Here is a 26,150-nt window from a genome sequence, read left to right as displayed (position 1 = left end):
GATAAGCCACTTCTGGAGGGGTTCTGCCTTTGGAAAAATTAGAGTATGTAACACACCTGGAGCACCCAAAGGCTTAAACCACACCTCCGCTCCCCCCTCCCCCCCCCCAGAAAAGCACCATCCATTATTATTTGTATTGCTGTAGCACCTAGGAGACCCAGGATCCCATTGCACTAAATGCTGCACAAACAGCAGAAATATGATCCCTGCCCTGAAGAGCTTAAAATCTGTCTATTCCAGTGGTCCCCAAACGGTAGGGGTGCGTGGGCGAACGTTCAGGCAGGTGCGTGGTGGGTCCCAGGCAAGCCTCCACAAGGGACGGGGAGGCAGTGCCACCTACCCCACCTCTGCCCGCAGGCCAGCTCTGCCCTCATTCCCTCTTTGCCCCCGGCCAGCTCTGCCTCTAGCCCCAGCTCCTCCCCCATGCCCAGTTCTGCCCCCAGCTCTGCCTTCAGCCCAAGTGCCTCTGCAGTAATGGAGTGGGGGATGGACAGATTCCATGACTGATAAGGGGGAGGGGGGCTGAAAGGAAAAGATTGTGGCCCACTAGTGTATTCACTACAGCCAGGTCTCCCAGTCATCTCTCTGACACAGTTGTGTACCCCAAGGGATAGTGTGTCATTTGCTGTAACACCTGGTTTCATAGACCATTCAATGCCAATGTGAATATATTGAACTTGCTGCTCCACCCTCGTTGGTTGGCCTTCTCCCCCTCGGTGCACTCACTCCCTTTTCTCTTTCCTCCTGTGTCTGCTTGCCTCTTTCCATCTGTCACGTGTGGGATTTTCAGCTCTCCTGATTTTTCCCTCTTTTTAACTCCCTTGCCACCTTATGCTGTGTGCTTCCGCCTCTCCAGTCATTCCCCTTTTTCCCCTTTGTTCCCTTCAGTCTTCCACCCCCAAATCTGGTTACTCCAGTCATGCATTTCCTTGTGCCTGCTAACTTGCTTTCCTTCAGAGGGGCAGGGGCTGCAAGAGTTGCCCTGCATGGGAAGAGGGTGAATACAAGGGGGAGATAGGCAACGGTTGGGAGGCTCGCAGGATGGGGGAGAGGCCTAAGGACCCACTCTGCTGGGCTAGGAGACTCAAAAAGCCGCTGCAGCCTTTGGGTGAGGGCTGCCTCGCTCAGAAGAACAGTTTGTGCAAGTGGCTATGGGGGCACTGTCCTAGCATAGTAGTGCCCCAGCAGGGAGCACTGCAGTCTGCACTTGCATACAGCCGTGGGAGGGAAGGCAACACACAGGGAGCTGTCCCACTGGGTGTTGGGCAGCCTAGCCTGAGCCGGAATTGCACGATTCAGCTAGCCTCCAAAGGTGTCTTAAAAAGACAGCTTTAATATTCATTAAATCTCCTAGAAACTGAGTACTTTTTAAAAGTGATTGAGCTGCTTCTGTTAGACGTGAAATATCGGCTCTTGTGGCTCATTGAGCTGTCTGTGCGTAAAAGAAATGGCTGAGCTAAAACCGGTCTCAGCCACCCTGCAAAGGAGTTTGAACTCCTGGATTTGCACTGAAGTTGGGGGAAGTTCTCATCTCTGGTCAGTCTGCGTGATTGGAAGGAACGAATGCGGATCATGGAATGGAGACGTGCAGCATGTGTTGGAGAGCTGCGTGCTCTAGAGTTAGCTAATTCCACACGCTAGCAGGCCTGTCTAATAGACTGTGGGTTTTAGCGAAGGTGTGCTAGGAGAGAGTACTGTCTGGATTTACATGGAGACAGAAAGCTCTTTATCACAGATTTCAAGACTAAACCCCGTGTCTACGTCAGAACTCACTTCGTAAGGGAGGGTGTTTCCCAAGGAATTTCCAAATCAACCCTGGCTGATGCTGACTGTGGGAATAGCATGTTTTTGCCTTTGCAATCTTAATCTGGAGATAGGGTCCCTTGGGGGTGAGATCCAGAATATTCAGGGTGGGGGGAAGTCCAGCAGCAAAGTGTGGGGTAAGGAAAGTTGCATGATTTGAAGACCCCCCAATACAGATACGGTCCTGTAACTTTGTGTAAAGTAGTGGGTCTGTGGAAACCACACATGCTCTTGTGGCACCTTAGAAACTAACAAATTTATTAGAGCATAAGCTTTCGTGAGCTACAGCTCACTAAGCTTATGCTCTAATAAATTTGTTAGTCTCTAAGGTGCCACAAGTACTCCTTTTCTTTTTGCGAATACAGACTAACATGGCTGCTACTCTGAAACACACATGCTCTGATACTGCTCTCAGAGTGGCTGTTAGTGAACCTGAGCACCATGGGAAACTGTTGGCATCCAAGGGTGTTAGCTAATGGTAAAGTTCAGCTGGGTGGACTCTTTGTGTTTTACAATCAGAATGGTTAGTTTTCATTATGGGCAGTCTGTTTCCCTTTTATGTGTGAAAAATATTCTTACGAGTCAATTGCATATGTTGTGTGTGTGTTTCATTTCATAAACACCCTTGTTGCTTTTTCAGGTTTTTACCTCCTTTTCTTTTGTCTTGGGAGAGGGGACAGGTGTGCAGTTTTTGTTTTTGTTTCCTCCCTTCTCCCCCTCCCCACCACAACTGGGGATGATCACAGTCCCCTTCCCCCGCGCCAGATAACTCTCTGGAAAATGAACTGCTGAGCCTGGGGATAGCACATAAATGCTCTTAACATTTAATGTTTCATGAGAAATGTGAAATAGCAAAGTAAATCTACTGGCAGCGCAGATAGCTGCATTTGGATTAGTAAAAAGAAATTAACTAGGCATCTGTTACACTTCATGAAACAAGTGGCTCATACAGAGAAATATCAAGTTTGGCTGGTACTGGTCATGTGATGCACAGGCAACTTAGACCTTCATTACCACCACTGCGTCTCTTCCTTTGTCATTATCATGAGCGAAGCGGTTTGGGGACCATCCAGAATCGCAAAGGCTTGTTTTGCCCAGATGAAGTTGAAAGTCTGAGTGCCATGCGAGGAGAGGCCTCCAGTGCAGAACTCAGATGACTCATGAATAGGATGTGGAGAGCACTGCAACCTTCTGGGGTTTCTTTACGCTATCCTTTCAGTTACCCCTGACCTAAATTAATAGCTCAATGCATGACTTGGGAAATATTTTTAAATGTTGTCTTAAAGGTGAAAATTCTCTCTCTGAAAAAGCATTTTTGTCTGCATTGCTCATCACTCAGAGCTGGGCAGCTAAAGCCATCCCCACACTGCACTGCATAACGTGAGCACCCAGTACCAGCCCCAGTTAGAGGGAGACTGCTTTTCTTTTCTGTCATTTTCTTGTTTTGTTATTGGAAGATAGAGCTCTCCTGAAGAAAGGTGAATTACTATCCAGATAAAGACGTGGTTTATTATAACTTAATTAAAATCTTGGATTCAAATGAGAAGCTCCAAGCTAAGTATTCAGAATTCTTTCCCATATAATAGCAAAGTAATAACAGGGTTTGCTCCGAGTTCTGGGCGAAATCTGAGGGCTAGTTTACACTGGCAACACTAACGTGCTGTCACGGCAGCGCTTTAACGTGGCTTGCGTAGTCACGACAGAGCGCTGGGAGAGAGCCAAAAAACCACCTCCACCAGAGAGCACCTCCCAGTGCTAGTGCACTGTCTACACTGGCGCTTTATAGCGCTGAAACTTCCTGTGCACAAGGGGGTGTTTTTTCACACCCCTGAGCGGGAAAGTTGTAGCGCTGTAAATTGCCAATGTAGACAAGCCCTGAGAGATTGCTGTTCTGGTTGTGTGGAGGACTTTCCAGTGTGCTTTGCAAGTGTGAATAATGGAGAGCTTTCTCTGTAATTAAACAATAAGAGAATACAGTGTTTATGGATTTCAGAGTAGCAGCTGTATTAGTCTGTATTCACAAAAAAGAAAAGGAGTACTTCTGGCACCTTAGAGACTAACAAATTTATTTGAGCATAAGCTTTCGTGAGTTACAGCTCACTTCATCGGATGGAGTTTATGGAGTGCATTAGAAAAAATCACATTGGGAGTCAGGACTATTAGCATCTGTATGTGCCATACAAACATAAAGAGTTAACCACTGCATCTTACATGAACATATGGTTCTCCCAGTTACTTTTAAATAGGTGGCTTCTTATCACATAGTTTTCATTAGATGTTTATTCATCAAATTTTGTTCATGAAAATTAGTAGATGCAACCGAAAATCAGAGTTAGTATTTTAAACATTTTCTCTAATTCGGCTGATAATTTTAGCACTAGTTTCAGCAGCTGATTCTAACATACAGTCATGCACGTTTTCCTTAATTTCCTTAGTGTAAGGAGGGAGCATGGACTGTCCCAAATAATCCAGCTCAGGGATGCCCAGCATTGTGCCTGAGGTTTCTCCAGTTTTAATGTTTGTGTTCCATTGCTTTTCAGGGGACGGGAAAAAACCTGCATTTAGAGCTGTTAGGAATGCATAATTGACCAAAGTATAATGGATTGCATGCAAACCGCTGGGATATGGTGATAAGGGGGAGAGAGAGAGATCAGTGATTTCAGGATTGGAGCCATTATCTTTGCCGCTCACCGAAAGTGGGGGAGAGGGGATGTTTAACTCCTAGCAAGAATGGAAAGGCCTTTAATTCACTCAGCAGCAACAGGGGCTATGCACTCAGCCACGCCAAGGAGGTGAGTGGGGGAAGGGCGCATACTTTCTGAATGAAGGGCAGGGGAGGAGGTCGAGGGCTTTGTCAGCATGGCCAAGAACACAGACTGCTGAGGTGGAGAGTTAAACTTTGTACTTGGCCTCTTAGTCTGGAGGTGGGGACTGACTTTTTGAATGCAGTTTAGACTCAGCTGTACCTGAATGTGGTAATAGCTGAGGGCTGACTCCAGCCCTGTATGAGGGTGGTGTGACTGGGGCTGTACTGCTGGAGGTGTCCCAGGGAACGCAAGCCAACCCAGCCCATGTTCCTCCTGGGACTCCCAGCTCATGCACTGCAGAGGGAGCCCCTCCAGTTTGTGAGTGTGCACCCCTCTTGGCCCTGCCACGTTCTGTTGGCTTCTCTGTTTGCTTTGGTATGACCTCTCGCCATGCTCTCCTCCTTGAGGCTACAGCGGTCTTGTGCAGTGTCTGGGCTCCCCGCCTGCATTCTGCCATGCCCTCGTGCAGGGTGTGTGCTGGAGAAGCTTGGCTGGCAGTGCTGTTCTGTTTAATGCAGTGCAGGCATAGGTAAGAGTCTCCCATTTATGTGTCAGAAGATGTGATCAGTAGCGCTGGGGCATGATGTTTTTTTAAATGAATTTTAGCACTTGACACACTCTTCTCTATCTCCCTATCCCAATTTGCAGAAAAAAAACCTTTCCAGTTGACCATTTAAAGACATCATGGTTCTCTGTGTAAAAGGAATATGGGTAACTTCATTCTGCCTGTCTATATTACTCATGCAGTTTCAGTAGGACTCCTTTTCTTTTTGCGAATACAGACTAACACGGCTGCTACTCTGAAAAAAGTAGGACATGGTATTCTACTCGTCCTGTCCTGGGTGCTCCACGCTGGAGGTGGCTGCATTTCTGTGTTAGATTATATTAAATGGTCCTTTTGTGTACTAATGAATCTACAAGGCAGAGTGGGTAAAAATCAATGTTTAAAAACAAATTACTTTATTTTTGTTTAAATTACAATATGTTTAAACACAATTATTTTTAAAGAAAAAGTAAAATCTGAATTTAAAACAAAATTAGATAAAGCTGAATTTATTATAATCTCTTAAAACATTTAAATAAAAAATAAACTTTGCTAAATCCATGAGCCTCTGTCAGAAACTTGAGTTAAAAGGCTGCTTTTCTGTATAAAGAGAGAATTGGGGGAAAACCTCTAACTTTGGAGGTCAAGCTTTATAAATATGGGCACAATAGGGTCATGTGCTGTGTTAAGGGCTTGATCCTGTGGGGGGACCCAGGGGCTGTGCTCTTCGGAGCAAGAGGCTGGAAAAGCCATCAGAGGCATTGGGACCTAGCTTCTGACTCTAGGAGACGTCATCATTTAGCTCATCACAATCATGCACTGAGCCCACCTGGGTGGTCTCGTACTCCTGTTTTATAGCGTCTCCCCATCTGAGCTCTGATTTTCTCAGTTCTGAAATTATGAATATTTATGACTCCACCCATCATTCACCATTTTCTGACATACTAAAAATGTACAGTTAATAAGAATCTGAAAATATTAAGCTATATGATTGCTTAAATAAATGTATATAGTTGTAGTGGACCCTCCTAGGTAGCAAAAAGATGTACCAAATCTAGTGTAAAGGCTCCAGTTAGTTGTAAATCAGCATATTTTAATGGTTAGATCAGCTAATGACAGTGCACCATTTTTAGAAATTAACTGAAATTCAAATGGAGAAGTTGATTTTAAATTGAGGCTTTTCACTTTAAATAAGTCCACCCAAAGCGCTTTGGAATCATTTTGGATGGAAAGCACTGTATAAAGGGGAGACCACTATACCTACAAACTAAAAATATTAAGGAAAATCCAACAAGTGATTGTGTCAGAGTCAGGAATACCTGTAAAGCCAATTATACAGCTTGCTAGAAAACGGACCGCAAACTTGTCAGCACTTAATAAATCACATCATCCAGCTCCTTTTAGCTATTATGGGCCAGTCACGTTCTTACATTTTGAGAGTTTTTTCGTTCCAGAGAGTTGGGGGTAGTTTGGCATGGGCTGCAGTTAAATCAGTTTGTTGTGTGTTAGGAAAAGTGAGAACCCTTTTAGGTCCAAATAGAACAGTGCCCTTTTGGGCATGCATAGTTTCTGGTAGCATGAAAGAAACACACTTTCTGACTTGCATCTTATGAAGAGGGCATCTGTAGTAAGAATAGAAAAATCCTCAGTGTTCTTCTCTTAGCTTCTGGCAGTTCTCCAGATGGTCTGGAAAAGTATGTTCATGCTGGCATTCTAGCCATGCAGTGTTCAAACTGTATCGCCTCTCTGTGCAATAATGCAGTGGTTTCATCCCAGAGCAAGGAGGCAATAGTCCTTCCCCAGGTGGCTAAGAAAAGATCCCACCTACCGTGCTATAGCAAGAGAGATGTAGGGAAAAATTTTCAAAAGTCCCATCTCGGAGATGGCTGGAGAGCTGAACTGTCAGTGCCTTTTAATGTCCCCTTGTCCCCTAAAACGCGTGCTTTTGAAAACTTTATCCATAGACAAATTGGAGGATAATTCTGAGAAGAGCAACAAGAGCAAGTTGGGCTGCTGGGAATGTGTAGTGAATGAGGGATTGCAAGGACCAAATATGAAGACACAAGGTGGAAATGTAGGATTAGTACTTGTTTTGGCATTAAATAGGCAAGTTAATTCTTTCAGGCTGGCATTTGGCACGTCTGCTCTCAACTGGAGAGTGTTTTGTGCCTCGTTTCACGGATAGTCATGTGTCTGGTTTTGAGTTATTGTGATCCTGCATTAGCATCACCTGATTTAATAGCTGCACATGTGTTGTGGAAACTGCAAAGGGAAATAATTAAACGTAGGATGCACATCTTTCCAGAGTAGGGACCACGATGCCGCTGTTCAGCACAAGCATGGTGCTGTGTGTGCATGCTCTGGAGATGGCAGCTTCAAGTTGAGTGCTGAATGCACATGAACCAGCTGTGCTGCTCTTCCTGTTCCTCTGGCACTGGGAGGGCAGGATTAGCCAGAGCTCTGTAGTGTTGGCGTCAGGGGTAGTGCTGCAGGGCACGGTGGTACAGAGAGCAGTGAGGGGGATCAATAATAAAATAGGGGCTCTTCACAGAGTTGGGGTTTTTTTTGTATTGAAAGCTTTTGTTCAAAAAAGGCCTGTGTGATAAATTATTGATGTTATTGCAATTTTCTAATTTCATGACATTTTCCTCCATATTTTTACCAAAACGTTTACCCAAATCATTATAAAACCTCTTCGTTCACCAAAAACTGTTTTCTTACAGAGATTTGGATTTTTAGTTAACAAAACTTGTGTAAAAATTGTTATGCAAAATTTCATGAAAAACAGAAATCTGTTTTGACCCTGGGGAAATGTGAACAATGTCAAAACCTCAGTTTTCCAAGACAGACTGTGTTTTTTTCAACCAGCTTTAGTTGTTAACTTTCTGTTCTGTTCTTTCCCCGTCCTTTTTTGTTTTTGCTTTTATTTCTATCCTAGTAGTAGTAAAAATGGAGATACATTAACTGATCCCTTTGGTTGGTGGGGTTGCTGTGTGGTTAGTTGGTAGCATCCCAGGGGTGATGTAGCCCTTGGAGTTTTGTTGACTCCTCTGTGGTGGGTTCCCAAGTAGCGCTCTCACAGCCAGCTAGAAGTAAGAGATGTAGAAAAGGGGGCAGATGCCCCCTTGATTCAAAGGCTTATCAGATACAACAGAAGGAGCAGAGTAGAGCTTAAATCTCTCCTAGGCTGTAGCCCCATAGCAGATATAGAGCTGAGTCAGTACTTGGGGGTACCCATCCCTGGTAATTACCTATAAGTACAGATCTGTAAGTTCTCCTGTGTGGAGTCACGCATAGTGGGTGCCCCATGCCTCCTGCTTATGGTTGCTTATCATGTATGCTGCAGGCCCCTGCTAGCTGCAGCCTGGCTCTCTGCTTCCCAGCCAGTGTCCCTAGCCCAGCTTGTAGGATGCTGTCTGCTGTGCTGGATTGCAATCGTGAGTGCAGGTTCTGCTGAGGGAGGGGAAGGAAAGCCAGCATGCCCTTAGCTGATGTGCTGCACTGTCAGGTGTCTCTACATAGCATAGGGTAGAGGGAGAGGGGTAGCTCAGTGGCTTGAGCATTGGCCTGCCAAACCCAGGGTTGTGAGTTCATTCCTTGAGGGGGGCCATTTAGGGATCTAGGGCAAAAATTGGGGATTGGTCCTGCTTTGAGCAGGGGGTTGGACTCGATGACCTCCTGAGGTCCCTTCCAACCCTGAGATTCTATGAAAACTTGAATGCTGCCAATAAAGTAGAGGTTAGCAACCATGTTAATAATGTAAAGTTTGGTACCAGTGGGTTTAGGAGGACAGCTGCTGCTCTGGTGCTTGGCACTAGTGCCCTGGAGTGATGGCTAACCCTTGCCCTCCTGCAGAGTTGTTGTGGAGGAGCGCTGTGACATGAGTGTGCAGTGATGCAGTTAGGGTTGCCTCTTTCCAATTGCACAAAACAGAACAACCTTGTCCTACCTCCTGCCCTGCCCTTCTCTGAGGTCCAGCTCCCCTCCCTCACTTTCACTGTGCTGGGGCAGTGTAGTGGGATGCGGTAGGGGGTGTGGGCGCTGGGGTGGGGCCGGGATGAGGGTTTTGGAGTGTAGGAGGGGCCTCCGGGTTGGGGCCAAGGGGTTTGGCATGAGGGAGAGGGCTCAGGGCTGGGGCAGGGGTTTGGAGTGTGGGAGGGGGTGCGGAGTCTGGGGGGGGAGGGGGTTCTGACCTGAGGCAGGGGGTGCGGGGTGCTGGCTCCAGACAGGCAGCGCTTACCTCAGGCTGCCTAGGAGCCAGACATGCCGTCCATTCTGGGATCTGCGTGATGTCAGACAGGCAGGGAGCCTGAGTTAGCCCCACTCTGCTGCCAACTGGACTTTTAATGTCCCGGTCAACGGTGCTAACCAGAGCTGACAGGGTCCCTTTTCTACCAGGTGATCTAGTTGAAAACTGGATGCTTGGCAACCCTAGATGCAGTCCTAGAGGGGCAAATGCACACATGCACCTGGGTGGGACAAGCACAGTGCTCTGGGGTGGTACTGCTGGCAGCACAGCTGGTACCTTGGGCTCGTGGCTGGCACAAGGCCCCTCAGCAGGAGACTCAAAGGGAATTAGAGATCAAATCACGGCACCAGTCACGTCTTGATTCCCGACCTGACAATATGTTCCAGAACCTTTAGGAGAGAGGGGCTGGGAACTGAAACCACACAGGGCTCTCATAGACACCTCCTTCCTGCCGTCAGCTTGTGTGTTCCCCAGGGAAGTCATTACACCAGTCCCAGTGATGATAGCAATTGCCCTACAGTAGTTAATGCAAGCCTTGGTGCGTGTGTGTGCAGACACATGAGAGAGAACATTAAACAGGTTGGGGGCTCTTTTAATGTTTGCATAAGCAGGAGAGGGTGTCTAAGAGGTAAGTACTTGGGTACACGTCTTTCAGCTCTTGGTGTCTTGCACTCTAGGGCTTGCTAGGCAAAGGAGGTGTTGATTTTTAAACTGTGTTTTTTAACCCTTTTCGGTCCACGCACACACTCTTACTGATTTAGGTGCTCAGGGGGTTTTTTAGTTCAGTTCGTCGCCATGAAATATATAATGCTGAGAGACAGAGCTCCCCTTGTACTCTGCATTCTCAAAACAGCATCGTTACATTTTTAAACATTGTATTGCTTTAACTATTTTGATTAAGTGCGTGCAAATGGACCGGTGATTGTGTGTGCTTCTTGTGATAGACAATGCCTTCCTTGATGGCTTTATTCACAGCAATCCTTCTGAGGAATGATGCTAGGAAGTCCCAGCCTTGGGCTGCCTCATGTTAGAGCAGTGGTTCCCAAACTGGGGTTCACAAAATGTTACAGGGGGTTCTTGGGGGAAAAAAATTCCTAATGGCAGACAGTTGTCCCTAGGGCCAGCAGCCCACAGCCCCTGGACTTCCAAGAGCTAAGCAGATGAAAGCAAGCATTTCTGTCACACTGAGGAGATTTAAACTTCAAGACTTCTGATAAGAAATGGAAAGGGAGGTGGATATTTTTTACTGTTTTTAAAATTAAATAGGCTGCTAGTATTGTTTTTAAAATTATTGTGAAGAACAAGTTTAAGCGTTGTTGTAACCTGCGTTGTTTGCCTGGATTGCTCAAGACCTGAATGTTTGTGTAGGAGGAACTCTTTGAGCTGGCTTCTTAAATACCTTCATGCTGTTTCACATCTGATACTCCTTGATGAAACCTAGGAGCCTTGTCTTATAACAGGCTTATTCAACGTGATACAAGCTACGAAAGTGAGATCTTGGAAGAGTGTTGCCATTTTCATAATGTAATAAAAATACTGTAATTATAAATAATAATAATAAATAGCGTGTAATAAGCATGTCATAAAAACAAATTTTATATTTCCAAGATCACTGCTTATATAATTTATACTCAGGTGAAGGAGAAAATCCCTGGAAATATTCATTTGTAGAAGCGGGGTTGCGAGACTTGACATTTTAGTGAAAGAGGTTCACAGGTTGTTAAAGTTTGGGAACCACTGTGTTAAAGGAAGAACCAGTGCTCTCTCTGAAGTGTTGGGAATCAATCAGTTTAATGGTAGAGCTTCTCTTTCTGCTGTTTGTGTTTTGTGTTCATGCTGACTTCTTTTAAGAGCCTTGAATCACGACTGTTGCACGCACTGTACAAATATGTCTGTTTGGTGCATATTTGGTGCTGTCCTAGTCTGCTTGTGGTGGTGGTTTTAGGTTTCTGTTGACCATGCAGTTGCATTAAGTCAGTGGTCTCCAACCTTTTTACTCCCAAGATCCCTTTTTGAATTTAAGGGCAACCCAGGATCTGCCCTGCCCCGCTCACTTCATCCCCCCCTCTCCGTCGCTCACTCTCCCCCACCCTCACTCACTTTCACCAGGCTGGGGTAGGGGATTGGGCTTTGGGAGGGGATGCGGGCTCTGGGCTGGGGCCAAGGGGTTCGCAGTGCGGGAAGGGGCTCTGGGCTGAGCCTGGAGCAGGAGGTTGGGGTGCAGGAGGGGGTGAGGGATGCAAGCTCTGGGAGGGAGTTTGGGTGCAGGAGGGGGCTCTGGGCTGGGGCACAGTGTTGAGGTGCAGGAGGGAGTACAGGGTGCGAGCTCTGGGAGGGGGGTCAGGGCTGGGGCTTGGGTTGAGGAGGGGGTAAGGGGTGCTGGGCTCCAGGAGGGGGCTTGGGGATGGAGGTTGAGGTGTGGCCTCCCACTAGGCAGCACTTACTTCCGGCAGCTCCCGGTGTGTGGTGCAGTGGGGCTGCCGCTAAGGCAGGCTCCTTGCCTATTCTGGCCCCACGCTACTCCCAAAAGGGGCCAACGCATCCCTGAAGCCCCTGGGGGAGGGGGCAAGGGTCATGTGGCTCCACGTGCTGCCCCTTTTTGCAAGCACTGCCTCCGCAGCTCCCATTGGTCACAGCTCCCTGTTCCCAGCCAATAGGAACTGCTGGGGCGGTACTAGCAGGCAGGAGCAGCGCACGAAGGGAGATCCCTGCCCCCCTCAGGGCCATGCTGGCTGCTTCCAAGAGCAGTGTGGGGCCAGGCCAGGCAGGGATCCTGCCTTAGCGGCAGCCCCGCTACACGACCAGCGATCACAATCGACTGAGAGATCCTCTAGGGTCAACCGCGATTGACCAGTTGGTGACCACTGCACTAAGTATACAGCCTCAGAAGTACCACTTTAAAAGGGGACTTTAGTCATAATGATCCTTCCATGGGATAGACCAGACACCTAATGCAGACAGGAGCAGCTCTGCACAGTACCCACACGTTACTGTGACATTACATTTGTGCTCAGAAATTCAGTTAGTTAAATAACGTGACTGTGACCATGAAGTCACTGCTGTCTGAAAAGCCTTTCTTTTCAGAAGAAAAAAAGAAAAGGGGGCAAGTGTCTAGGTTCCCATTATGGAAAGTTTTTAAAATTGTCTGCAATTCCACAGTCATGCTCCGAAGTGCAAATAACTGACCTGCTTTTCAGAAGTGCTAAGCATTCAACAGCGCTCATTAAGGTCAATGGGATTACTCGGGTGTCTGCAGGACTGGGGCCTCAATGAACAAGACTAGCAGTAGATAGGAGGAAGGAAGTCTGTATATCCCCATTTTTGCAGATGGGATCACTGAGGCACAGACAGACATGGCAAAGTATTTTCCGTGGGGGGGAAAAAAGGGGAAATTCTAGGTAACCTGGAGGGATCTGGAAAAGGGGTGGATGTGGGAAATAGGAAAAGAGAGTGATGGGGAGGAGGGGGCTTGCAATGATTAGAGACCAGTAGGAAGAAGCAAAGGCAAAGCAATTAATCCCTTTTAAGGATTTCAGTGGTTACAGAAATTGATTTCTACAAATTTATGACCTTTTTGCCATCTTCGGTGCTCTAAATCAAAAAGAGGCAAAATATGTCAAGGATCATTTCTGTTAGATGCTAAATACAGTTGCATTTGAGCTGACAACTTGTGCTGCACCATTCATGGAATAGTAACAAGAAAAGATCTAGTTTTAGTAATGGAAATACTGCCAAAAGTAATCACATTATAAACTGCCATATGTAAATATAATAGTGTACTGTATCAAAGTGTGGTATTCCATGTACAGAATACTTAATAGCGTTTAGGAGAGATCGTGTGACAGCAGACTATGCTTAAGAAAGATGTGTGTAAATTAGATTGTATTCCTAACTGAATGAATGACATGATTGTTTCTCTAAAGATGCTATGAATGCCTGATAAGTTGATGTCTTTGATTAGAGAATCTTTCAGCTAACGGCTTGCTAGCCTATTTGTGGATTTCGGTTTCAGAACTAGTGGCAGAATTAGCAGTTATAGCCTGTTCTGCGTATGTTTCCATGCAGTATATGCAGGTGTATAACATTGTGGGGGAGCGCGCTGTGTGTCTGTGGCTGAACAATGTGCTTAAAAATAGTAAAAAGAAAAGGAGTACTTGTGGCACCTTAGAGACTAACAAATTTATTAGAGCATAAGCTTTCGTGAGCTACAGCTCACTTCATCGGATGCATTTGGTGGAAAAAACAGAGGAGAGATTTATATACACACACACACACAGAGAACATGAAACAATGGGTTTATCATACACACTGTAAGGAGAGTGATCACTTAAGATAAGCCATCACCAGCAGCAGGGGGTGGAAAGGAGGAAAACCTTTCATGGTGACAAGCAAGGTAGGCTAATTCCAGCAGTTAACAAGAATATCAGAGGAACAGTGGGGGGTGGAGTGGGGGGGAGAAATACCATGGGGAAATAGTTTTACTTTGTGTAATGACTCATCCATTCCCAGTCTCTATTCAAGCCTAAGTTAATTGTATCCAGTTTGCAAATTAATTCCAATTCAGCAGTCTCTCGTTGGAGTCTGTTTTTGAAGCTTTTTTGTTGAAGTATAGCCACTCTTAGGTCTGTGATCGAGTGACCAGAGAGATTGAAGTGTTCTCCAACTGGTTTTTGAATGTTACAATTCTTGACGTCTGATTTGTGTCCATTCATTCTTTTACGTAGAGACTGTCCAGTTTGGCCAATGTACATGGCAGAGGGGCATTGCTGGCACATGATGACATACATCACATTGGTAGATGCGCAGGTGAACGAGCCTCTGATAGTGTGGCTGATGTGATTAGGCCCTATGATGGTATCCCCTGAATAGATATGTGGACAGAGTTGGCAACGGGCTTTGTTGCAAAGATAGGTTCCTGGGTTAGTGGTTCTGTGTTGTGGTGTGTGGTTGCTGGTGAGTATTTGCTTCATACTCACCAGCAACCACACACCACAGTGAGCTGTAGCTCACGAAAGCTTATGCTCTAATAAATTTGTTAGTCTCTAAGGTGCCACAAGTACTCCTTTTCTTTTTGCGAATACAGACTAACACGGCTGCTACTCTGAAACCTAACATTACTTTCAGAAGCCATTTTGTTCTATATAGAAACTAAATTTCTGCAATTTTATTTGACTTCATATTTTTTCTTTCTGCCACAGGAATTCACCTGAAAGTAGAACAGCGGTTTGTGAACTCTCAGCCCATACATTTATGCATGATATCACTATGTGGGCTGGAGCTGGAGAAGGCAGTCATGGCTCTGATGTGGAAGGCCTTAATGACTTACTGATCTGTTTTCAGGGTGCTGCTCACCTCTCTAACACTGGGACTGGGTACAACCATCATTTCTGTTTAATTTTTAGCAGCTGACTGCTTTTTCCAGTGATAAACTGCTTGAAATAATTGGCTAGCATGAAGTGGATTTTTCTACTAGTGGGAGATTTGTCTGTGAATAGGACAGTTCTTATTTTATCTTTACCTCCTCCTTTGCTTTTGTTTGCATGGTTATAATGCTCTGTGTTTGGTGCTCACTGTAATTTCTGTTAACACATGCAGAAGTCGATCTTGCATATTTGGGGGCGGGGTTGTAAAAATCAACTCTTGTAGGCATGCTCCTACAACTGATAAGAAAACATAAATTTACATGAAACAGCTACTTGTGTAGAATAGCACTCTTTGACCGATGTGAGCACGTTCCACATCCTCTCCACATACGTAGTATGGAGACTTAAACCCGGTTAAGTGGAGTTAAAATCCAGGGTATTTGCTGGGAGGAGTAGTTCAGAAGTACTCTTCAAGTTGCCAGGATGAGAGAGTCATTCCACAGATTTCTATCTTAAAACAACTTTTATGTGCGTTCCTACCGTGTCCTGCCTCACCCTGGTTTGCTGGGCCCAGCTCTGATTAATATCTTGGCATGCACTGTGCTGTGACGCACATCAGTCACGAAGTTCTGTCAGAGCCTTGGCTGCAGGGAGTCGGTGGAGGGCACTATTGTGCAGTTCTACAAATATTTTACATCCTATGAAATGATGCCAGCTCTAGAAAACTGTACAATTTTGCTGGGAAGAGACCTCCATGTTAGGAGGAGTTCGTTGACTGCCTCCATGCATCGCCAGAATTTGGTTGATATGACCTCCTCAGTGCAGTCACTCACAGCAGGAACCAGCGGTCTGGCTTTAATGTGCTGAGTGCTTTTCTAACCTGGCTATAAGGTGCCTGAAGTTAGATTTTGATTATTTTATTTATTTATTTATTTATTTATTTATTAAATTTAATACAACCCCCGTTGGTGGTCGAGTCTAAAGGATTATAAGTGATGGCTTACCTCCTTTAATCCTAGAATGCTGGTGCCCTAAAAGCAAGATTCAAATCCATGCCACACAAATGCTTCAGTAGTCAATGAAATTTAAAAAAACTGATTTCTACTCATTGAAGAACAAATCCTTCAGTTCAGTATTGTCCATGTTTACTCACAACCACATATTACTCAAGGGAAAAGCAGGAAGCATTGGCTTGCTTGGGTAGAATCTATGTAAGTCTAACTCTTGTGCACAGTATTGTGAGGAGTATATTAAAAATGCATAACCGCCAGCGCAAAGGGAGTTCTCCCATGGGATGTTTGGAGGAACAAGCTTGCCAGTGTAGAGACAGTCATTGAGGGTATGTCTGCACGGCAATAAAAAAAACCAGTGGCACAGAGTCTGAGCTCGGTTCAGTTGGTTTGGGCTTGTGGGGCTTGGGCTGCGAAGCTAAAATCTGCAGTGTAAACATTGAGGCTAGAGTCTTTGCTGGGTTTCAGAGCCCAGGCTCCAGCATGAGCCTGAACGTCTACACTGCAGCGTTTAGCCCCGCACGCCCAAACCAGCTGACCTGGGTCAGCCATAGGTCTTTTATTGCAGAGTAGACATACGCTGAGGGCTTATGTCAGTATAACTTAATGTCGCTCAGGGGTGTGAATAAACCACCCCCCTGAGTGACGTAAATTATACCAACCTAAGTGCTGGTGTAGACAGCGCTGAGTCAGCGGGAGAGCTTCTCTGACCAACATAGGTGACGCCGCTTGCAGAGGTGATTTTATTATGCCGACGAGAGAGCTCTCTCTTGTCAGAATAGGGTGTCTCCGCCAATGTGCTACAGCGGCATCAATGGAGCTGCACTGCTGTAGCACTTACAGAATCATAGAATTCTAGGGTTGGAAGGGACCGCAGGAGGTCATCTCTTCCAACCCCCTGCTCAAAGCAGGACCAATCCCCAGCGAAATCATCCCAGCCAGGGCTTTGTCAAGCCTGGCCTTAAAAACCTCTAAGGATGGAGATTCCACCAGCTCCCTAACCCATTCCAGTGCTTCACCACCCTCCTAATGAAATAGTTCTTCCTAATATTCAACCTAGACCTTCCCCACAGCCATTTGAGACCGCTGCTCCTTGTTCTGTCATCTGCCATCACTGAGAACAGCCGAGCTCCATCCTCTTTGGAACCCGCCTTCAGGTAGTTGAAAGCAGCTATCAAATCCCCCCCTCACTCTTCTCTTTTGCAGACTAAATAATCCCAGTTCCTCAGCCTCTCCTCGTAAGTCATGTGCCCCAGCCCCCTAATGATTTTCGTTGCCCTCCACTGGACTCTCTCCAGTTTGTCCAAATCCTTTCTGTAACTGGGGGACCAAAACTGGATGCAGTACTCCAGGTGTGGCCTCACCAGTTCTGAAGAGAGGGGAATAATCATTTCCCTTGCTTTGAGCAGAGACTAGCCCTGAGATGCAAATGTTTAATAAGCAGCACCTGTCATGCCAGCCTTCCATGATCTCCGCTGTGATGAAACCTAAGATTCAAGTAGTCCAGACAGGAAAGAGTCCTGGGAGCATGAATCATAGAATATCAGGGTTGGAAGGGACCTCAGGAGGTCATCTAGTCCAACCCCCTGCTCAAAGCAGGACCAATCCCCAACCAAATCATTCCAGCCAGGGCTTTGTCAAGCCTGACCTTAAACACTTCTAAGGAAGGAGATTCCACAACCTCTCCAGGTAATGCATTCCAGTGCTTCACCACCCTCCTAATGAAATAGTTCTTCCTAATATCCAACCTAGACCTTCCCCACTGCAACTTGAGACCATTACTCCTTTTTCTGTCATCTGCTACCACTGAGAACAGTCTAGGTCCATCCTCTTTAGAACCCCCTTTCAGGTCGTTGAAAGCAGCTATCAAATCCCCCCTCATTTTTCCAATTTTTCCACATCCTTCTTGTAGTGTGGGGCCCAAAACTGGACACAGTACTCCAGATGAGACCTCACCAATGCTGAATACAGGGGAATGATCACATCCCTCAATCTGCTGGCAATGCTCCTATTTATACAGCCCAAAATACCATTAGCCTTCTTGGCAACAAGGGCAGACTGTTGACTCATATCCAGCTTCTCATCCACTGTAACCCCTAGGTCCTTTTCTGCAGAACTGCTGCCAAGCCGCTCGGTCCCTAGTTTGTAGCAGTGTATGGGATTCTTCCATCCTAAATGCAGGATTCTGCACTTGTCCTTGTTGAACCTCATCAGATTTCTTTTGGCCCAATCCTCTAATTTGTCTAGGTCCCTCTGTATCCTATCCGTACCTTGCAGATATCTACCACTCCTCCTAGTGTCATCTGCAAACTTGCTGAGGGTGCAATCCACACCATCCTCCCGATCATTAATGAAGATAATGGACAAAACGGGCCCAAGGACCGACCCTTGGGGCACTCCATTTGATACCGGCTGCCAACTAGACATGGAGCCATTGATCACTACCCGTTGAGTCCAACAGTCTAGCCAGCTTTCTATCCACCTTATAGTCCATTTATCCAGCCCATACTACTTTCACTTGCTGGCAAGAATACTGTGGGAGACCGTGTCAAAAGCTTTGCTAAAGTCAAGGAACAACACGTCCACTGCTTTCCCCTCATCCACAGAGCCAGTTGTCTCGTATAGAAGGCAATATATTAGTCAGGCATGACTTGCCCTTGGTGAATCCATGCTGACTGTTCTGATCATTTACCTCTCCTCTAAGTGCTTCAGAATTGATTCCTTGAGGACCTGCTCCATGATTTTTCCAGGAACTGAGGTGAGGCTGACTGGCCTGTAGTTCCCAGGATCCTCCTCCTTTCCTTTTTTAAAGATGGGCACTACATTAGCCTTTTTCCAGTTGTCCGGGATCTCCCCCAATCGCCATGAGTTTTTAAGATAATGGCCAATGGCTCTGTAATCACATCCACCAACTCCTTTTGCACTCTTGGATGCAGCGCATCCGGCCCCATGGACTTGTGCTTGTCCAGCTTTTCTAAATAGTCTCGAACCAGTTCTTTCTTCACAGAGGGCTGGTCACCTCTTCCCCATGCTGTGCAGCCCTTGAGGAGTCTGGGAGCTGATCTTGTTCGTGAAGACAGAGGCAAAAAAAGCATTGAGTACGTTCGCTTTTTCCACATCCTCTGTCACTAGGTTGCCTCCCTCGTTCAGTAAGGAGCCCACACTTTCCGTGACTTTCTTCTTGTTGCTAACATACCTGAAGAAACCCTTCTTGTTACTCTTAACATCTCTTGCTAGCTGCAACTCCAGGTGTGATTTGGCCTTCCTAATTTCACTCCTGTATGCCCGAGCAATATTTTTATACTCTTCCTTCGTCATTTCTTCAGTCTTCCACTTCTTGTAAGCTTCTTCTTTGTGTTTAAGATCAGCAAGGATTTCACTGTTAAGCCAAGCTGGTCGCCTGCCATATTTACTATTCTTTCTACACATCGGGATGGTTTGTCCCTGTAACCTCAATAAGGATTCTTTAAAATACAGCCAGGTCTCCTGGACTCCTTTCCCCCTCATGTTATTCTCCCAGGGGATCCCGCCTATCGGTTCCCTGAGGTTGTCAAAGTCTGCTTTTCTGAAGTCCAGGGTCCGTATTCTGCTGCTCTTCTTTCTTCCTTGTGGCAGGATCCTGAACTCTGCCATCTCATGGTCACTGCCTCCCAGGTTCCATTCCACTTTTGCTTCCCCTACTAATTCTTCCCGGTTTGTGAGCAGCAGGTCAAGAAGAGCTCTGCCCCTAGTTGGTTCCTCCAGCACTTGCACCAGGAAATTGTTCCCTACACTTTCCAAAATCTTCCTGGATTGTCTGTGCACCGCTGTATTGCTCTCCCAGCAGATATCAGGGTGATTGAAGTCTCCCATGAGAACCAGGGCTTGAGATCTAGTAACTTCCGTTAGTTTCTGGAAGAAAGCTTCGACCACCTCATCCCCCCGGTCCGGTTGTCTATAGCAGACTCCCACCACAACATCACCCTTGTTGCTCACACTTCTAAACTTAATCCAGAGACTCTCAGGTTTTTCTGCAGTTTCATACTGGAGCTCTGAGCAGTCATACTGCTCTCTGACATACAGTGCAACTCCCCCACCTTTTCTGCCCTGCCTGTCCTTCCTGAACCGTTTATATCTATCCATGACAGTACTCCAGTCATGTGAGTTATCCCATCAAGTCTCTGTTATTCCAATCACATCTTAATTCCTTGACTGTGCCAGGACTTCCAGTTCTCCCTGCTTGTTTCCCAGGCTTCTTGCATTTATGTATAGGCACTTGAGGTAACTTGCTGTTTATCCTGCTTTCTTAATATGAGGTAGGAGCCCTCCCCTCTCGCGCTCTCCTGCTTGTGCTTCCTTCTGGTATCCCACGTCCCCACTTACCTCAGGGCTTTGGTCTCCTTTCCCCGGTGAACCTAGATTAAAGCCCTCACTAGGTTAGCCAGCCTGCTTGCGAAGATGCTCTTCCCTCTCTTCGTTAGGTGGAGCCCGTCTCTGCCTAGCATTCCTCTTTCTTGGAACACCATCCCATGGTCAAAGAATCGAAAGCCTTCTCTCCAACACCACCTGCGTAGCCATTCGTTGACTTCCACGATTTGATGGTCTCTACCCGGGCTTTTTCCTTCCATGGGGAGGATGGACAAGAACACCACTTGTGCCTCAAACTCCTTTTTCCTTCTTTCCACATAGAGCCACATAGTCTGCAGTGATCTGCTCAAGGTCATTCTTGGCAGTATCATTGGTGCCTACTTGGAGAAGCAGGAAGGGGTAGCGATCCGAGGGCTTGATGAGTCTCGGCAGTCTCTCCATCACATCGTGAATCCTAGCTCCTGGCAAGCAGCAGACTTCTCACTTTTCCCGGTCGGGGCGGCAGATAGATGACTCAGTCCCCCTGAGGAGAGAGGGTCCCCGACTACCACCACCTGCCTCCTTCTCTTGGGAGCGGTGGTCGTGGAACCTCCATCCCTAGAACAGTGCATCTCATGCCTTCCAATCGGCGGAGTCTCCTTCTGCTCCTTTTCCTCAGATGTATCATCTGGTCCACTCTCCGCATTAATACCTGTGGAGAGAATATGAAAATGGTTGCTTACCTGTATCTGTGTTGCTGGTACATGGATGCTCCCCTTTCTTCTTCTGGAGGTCACATGCTGCCAAATTTCCTCACTGTCCTCACTGCGCAGCCTGCTCTGAATCTTCAGAACATTGTGTCTGTAGAAGCATATCCTGACGTCTGTCCAGGAAATCTTCAGTTTCTCTTATGCAACGCAGGTTCGATACTTGTTTCTCCAGACCTTAAACCTTCTTTTCCAATATGGAGACCAGCTTGCACTTTGTACAGAAAGTCTTGGAAATCCTAGCGGATCTTAAACATAAAAAAGAAGCTTACAAGAAGTGGAAGGTTGGACATATGACCAGGGAAGAGTATAAAAATATTGCTCGGGCATGTAGGAAAGATATCAGGAGGGCCAAATCGCACCTGGAGCTGCAGCTAGCAAGAGATGTCAAGAGTAACAAGAAGGGTTTCTTCAGGTATGTTGGCAACAAGAAGAAAGCCAAGGAAAGTGTGGGCCCCTTACTGAATGAGGGAGGCAAGCTAGTGACAGAGGATGTGGAAAAAGCTAATGTACTCAATGCTTTTTTTGCCTCTGTTTTCACTAACAAGGTCAGCTCCCAGACTGCTGTGCTGGGCATCACAAAATGGGGAAGAGATGGCCAGCCCTCTGTAGAGATAGAGGTGGTTAGGGACTATTTAGAAAAGCTGGACGTGCACAAGTCCATGGGGCCGGACGAATTGCATCCGAGAGTGCTGAGGGAATTGGCGGCTGTGATTGCAGAGCCCTTGACCATTATCTTTGAAAACTCGTGGCGAACGGGGGAAGTCCCGGATGACTGGAAAAAGGCTAATGTAGTGCCCATCTTTAAAAAAGGGAAGAAGGAGGATCCTGGGAACTACAGGCCGGTCAGCCTCACCTCAGTCCCTGGAAAAATCATGGAGCAGGTCCTCAAAGAATCAATCCTGAAGCACTTAGAGGAGAGGAAAGTGATCAGGAACAGTCAGCATGGATTCACCAAGGGAAGGTCATGCCTGACTAATCTAATCGCCTTTTATGATGAGATTACTGGTTCTGTGGATGAAGGGAAAGCAGTGGATGTATTGTTTCTTGACTTTAGCAAAGCTTTTGACACGGTCTCCCACAGCATTCTTGTCAGCAAGTTAAGGAAGTATGGGCTGGATGAATGCACTATAAGGTGGGTAGAAAGCTGGCTAGATTGTCGGGCTCAACGGGTAGTGATCAATGGCTCCATGTCTAGTTGGCAGCCGGTGTCAAGTGGAGTGCCCCAGGGGTCGGTCCTGGGGCCCGTTTTGTTCAATATCTTCATAAATGATCTGGAGGATGGTGTGGATTGCACTCTCAGCAAATTTGCGGATGATACTAAACTGGGAGGAGTGGTAGATACGCTGGAGGGGAGGGATAGGATACAGAAGGACCTAGACAAATTGGAAGATTGGGCCAAAAGAAATCTAATGAGGTTCAATAAGGATAAGTGCAGGGTCCTGCACTTAGGATGGAAGAATCCAATGCACCGCTACAGACTAGGGACCGAATGGCTCGGCAGCAGTTCTGCGGAAAAGGACCTAGGGGTGACAGTGGACGAGAAGCTGGATATGAGTCAGCAGTGTGCCCTTGTTGCCAAGAAGGCCAATGGCATTTTGGGATGTATAAGTAGGGGCATAGCGAGCAGATCGAGGGACGTGATCGTTCCCCTCTATTCGACACTGGTGAGGCCTCATCTGGAGTACTGTGTCCAGTTTTGGGCCCCACACTACAAGAAGGATGTGGATAAATTGGAAAGAGTACAGCGAAGGGCAACAAAAATGATTAGGGGTCTAGAGCACATGACTTATGAGGAGAGGCTGAGGGAGCTGGGATTGTTTAGTCTGCAGAAGAGAAGAATGAGGGGGGATTTGATAGCTGCTTTCAGCTACCTGAAAGGGGGTTTCAAAGAGGATGGCTCTAGACTGTTCTCAATGGTAGCAGATGACAGAACGAGGAGTAATGGTCTCAAGTTGCAATGGGGGAGGTTTAGATTGGATATTAGGAAAACCTTTTTCACTAAGAGGGTGGTGAAATACTGGAATGCGTTACCTAGGGAGGTGGTAGAATCTCCTTCCTTAGAGGTTTTTAAGGTCAGGCTTGACAAAGCCCTGGCTAGGATGATTTAACTGGGACTTGGTCCTGCTTTGAGCAGGGGGTTGGACTAGATGACCTTCTGGGGTCCCTTCCAACCCTGATATTCTATGATTCTATGATTCTATGATTCTTTCCTGTCCTGTGGAAGAAAGACAAACATGGCACATCCAGTGCAGGTCACAACAGTTGAACATTCCCTATCCATGTTACCTTGCTTCTACGAGCTTCCTCAGGAGTTGTAGAAACTACTCAGAGAAGCCGGCAAGATGTAAGCCTCTGTGGGCTCTCCCAGGTGAACTCCCAGGCAAACTCTCTCTGTTAGTTTCTCTTGAATCACCCTTACCTCCCCACTTCCACCTCCTGAAAAGCCTTTGACTTTTTCCCAGGGAGGTCTTTAAAAGTACAGAGTAAGCTTTACCCAGAAGTCCTTTAATCCTACTGCAGAGTTCACTCTATTTACATCTGGCAGTTCCTTGCATTCATTCTGATGCTTCTTTCAAAGAACAGCCCCCTTGTACGGTGACAGATCTCTGCACAGAGTACTTGGGCTTACAGCTAAACAGTACAAGTGGCTTCTCCCCAACCCAACACTCATGTGCAAGAGCATGGGGGAGGGAGGGTCTTCTGTGTTCAAGAACAGTGATCCCAGTGAAGTGGTATGCATGGTCATGGCTTTGTTTTCAGTCACTTAAAACTCTTTAAGGACTTCTTCAGACCACTTGGATTCTTACCCTCATTAGTGACTACAGTAAATACACAGTCTAAACTTTAAAAGTGAACTGGTGTTTGAGTTATCAAGATGCAAACCCACAGACAGACAATCCTTATCCATCCTCTCCTGGCTGTTTGTTTCCATTTCATAGAATATCAGGGCTGGAAGGGACCTCAGGAGGTCATCTAGTCCAACCCCCGCTCAAAACAGGACCAATCCCCCAACTAAACCATCCCAGCCAGGGCTTTCTCAAGCCAGACCTTAAAAACCTCAAAGGAAGGAGATTCCACCACCTCCCTAGGTTATGGATTCCAGTACTTCACCACCCTCCTAGTGAAAAAGTTTTTCCTAATATCCAACCTAAACCTCCCCCACTGCAACTTGAGACCATTACTCCTTGTTCTGTCATCTGCTACCACTGAGAACAGTCTAGAGCCATCCTCTTTGGAACCCCCTTTCAGGAAGTTGAAAGCAGCTATCAAATCCCCCTCATTCTTCTCTTTCGCAGACTAAACAATCCCAGTTCCCTCAGCCTCTCCTCATAAGTCATGTGCCACAACCCCCTAATCATTTTAGTTGCTCACCGCTGGACTTGTTCCAATTTTTCCACATCCTCCTTGTAGTGTGGGTCCCAAAACTGGACACAGTACTCCAGATGAGGCCTCACCAATGTCGAATAGAGGGGAACAATCATGTCCCTTGGTCTGCTGGCAATGCCCCTACTTATACAGCCTAAAATGCCATTGGCCTTCTTGGCAACCAGGGCACGCTGCTGACTCATATCCGGCTTCTCGTCCACTGTAACCCCTAGGTCCTTTTCTGTAGAGCTGCTGCCTAGCCACTCGGTCCCTAGTCTGTAGCAGTGCATGGGATTCTTCTGTCCTAAGTGCAGGACTCTGCACTTGTCCTTGTTGAACCTCATCAGCTTTCTTTTGGCCAATCCTCTAATTTGTCTAGGTCCCTCTGTATCCTATCCCTACCCTGCATAGATTAAAAAAGAAACAAACATGAAATCATTAACTTTATTTTTTTATAGGTTTCAGAGTAACCGCCGTATTAGTCTGTATCTGTAAAAAGAAAAGGAGGACTTGTGTCACCTTAGAGACCAACAAATTTATTTGAGCATAAGCTTTTGTGAGCTACAGTTCACTTTATCGGATGCATTCAATGGAAAATTCAGTGGTATTTTCCACTGAATGCATCCGATGAAGTGAGCTGCAGCTTACAAAAGCTTATGCACAAATAAATTTGTTAGTCTCTAAAGTGCCAGAAGTCCTCCTTTTCTTTTTTTTTTTTTTTTAATAGTGGCTTTAATAAGGTTTTTTTCCCTTACACTTTGCAGTTAAACAGCCTCTTCTCACTACCATTAACCTGCTCTGAAAAGCATAAAGAACAATATAAGCCGCTACGGTGTATAAAATTACTCATCCTAGCTCTTTAGGTTATTCTCCAAATACAGGAATATTTCCCTGTTTATTGCTTTACTTGATCTGGTTCAAATCTTACAGGAAACTTCCACCACTGGCATGATATCAGTACTTGTCTGGTCATTGGTGCTCCAATGCTTACCTCCTGTGTCATGTTCATTGTCTTAGCTAGGAGCAGCCACATTAAGGAATCTGGGGCCTGGCATCTCCAGTGCATCCCATTCTCTGTGGCTGTTCTTGGGGGCCAAGCTTTATTGAGGTATGTTATTTATAGCGGAGTGCTCAGAATGGGAGGAAAAGTGCTTCTCTTGTGTCATCTCTTTGCAGGGCTTTAGAGAGAAAGAGAGATGTGATGCCAGTGCTGCAGATCTCGCAGTCTGCATCAGACTCGGGAAATCGACAACAGGTAGCGGTGGGGGAGGGTACGGGGAGAGGGGGGAACATGAGTTGGAACAAGCAAAGGTAGCATGGGCTGCATTATACTGTAAAAAATGCTCCTGAATTCTGATATTTGGAGAACTGCTGCTTCAGGTGGGATGAGGGCGCCATGTTCTAATGGGGCAAGGCGGAAGAGGGGAGAGGAGTGTGGAGCCTAGGAGAACGGGCAAAGGGGGGTTGTTCCGGACCTAGGGATCAGCATGTACAAAGCACAGAGGGGAATGTGGGTGGAGGAGGAGGACAGCAGTGGGCAGAGTGAGGGAGGGATGGGATATAGGCAGGCAGAGCTGTGTGGAACAGTAAGTGGAGATGAGGTAGAACTTCATGCAATTTTGGGAGGCCCATTGGCGTGTGTATGTCCACGTGTGACGTGGTTAGTGCGTCTGGAGGGTAACACTCCTCTAGCTGCAGAACACTGCATGGAGTGAAGAAAGGAGTGTGTGAGCTGACTTGGCAAAAGAACCAGTGTGTCCCCCATAGGCTTAGGCAGTGGGTCTCCCTCTGTGCTTTGTGGGCTGCCCTCCCTCCTCATTTTGAAGGCAGAAGGACTGGCGTTCGGAGTGCAGCATGCACTTGCCATGAAATCCTTTTGAAAGCTGTTGATTAGGGATAGTGTTGTTGCTGC

General features: G+C 46.5%; 1 protein-coding gene across 10 annotated transcripts in view; it reads left to right on the top strand.

Moving 5' to 3' along the window:
- MFHAS1 (multifunctional ROCO family signaling regulator 1) overlaps positions 1-26,150 on the top strand; it is a 133,412-nt gene that overhangs the window by 45,660 nt on the left and 61,602 nt on the right. Inside the window, exon 2 of one of the 10 annotated variants that reach the window (XR_005292401.2) lies at positions 25,415-25,493. The exons of 8 other annotated variants lie outside the window; for them this stretch is intronic. Coding sequence is in view for 1 of the 2 variants with exons in the window: in XM_038398224.2 (XP_038254152.1) it covers positions 14,602-14,732 (131 nt within the window). In the remaining variant the exon portion in view is untranslated. Of the gene's footprint in view, positions 1-14,601; positions 14,790-25,414; positions 25,494-26,150 lie in introns of those variants that run through there. One more of the 10 variants, XM_038398224.2, reaches the window with a different exon arrangement.

Source organism: Dermochelys coriacea, chromosome 4, assembly GCF_009764565.3.
Source record: "Dermochelys coriacea isolate rDerCor1 chromosome 4, rDerCor1.pri.v4, whole genome shotgun sequence".
NCBI lineage: Eukaryota > Metazoa > Chordata > Testudines > Dermochelyidae > Dermochelys > Dermochelys coriacea.
This window is presented reverse-complemented; position numbering and strand designations above follow the sequence as displayed.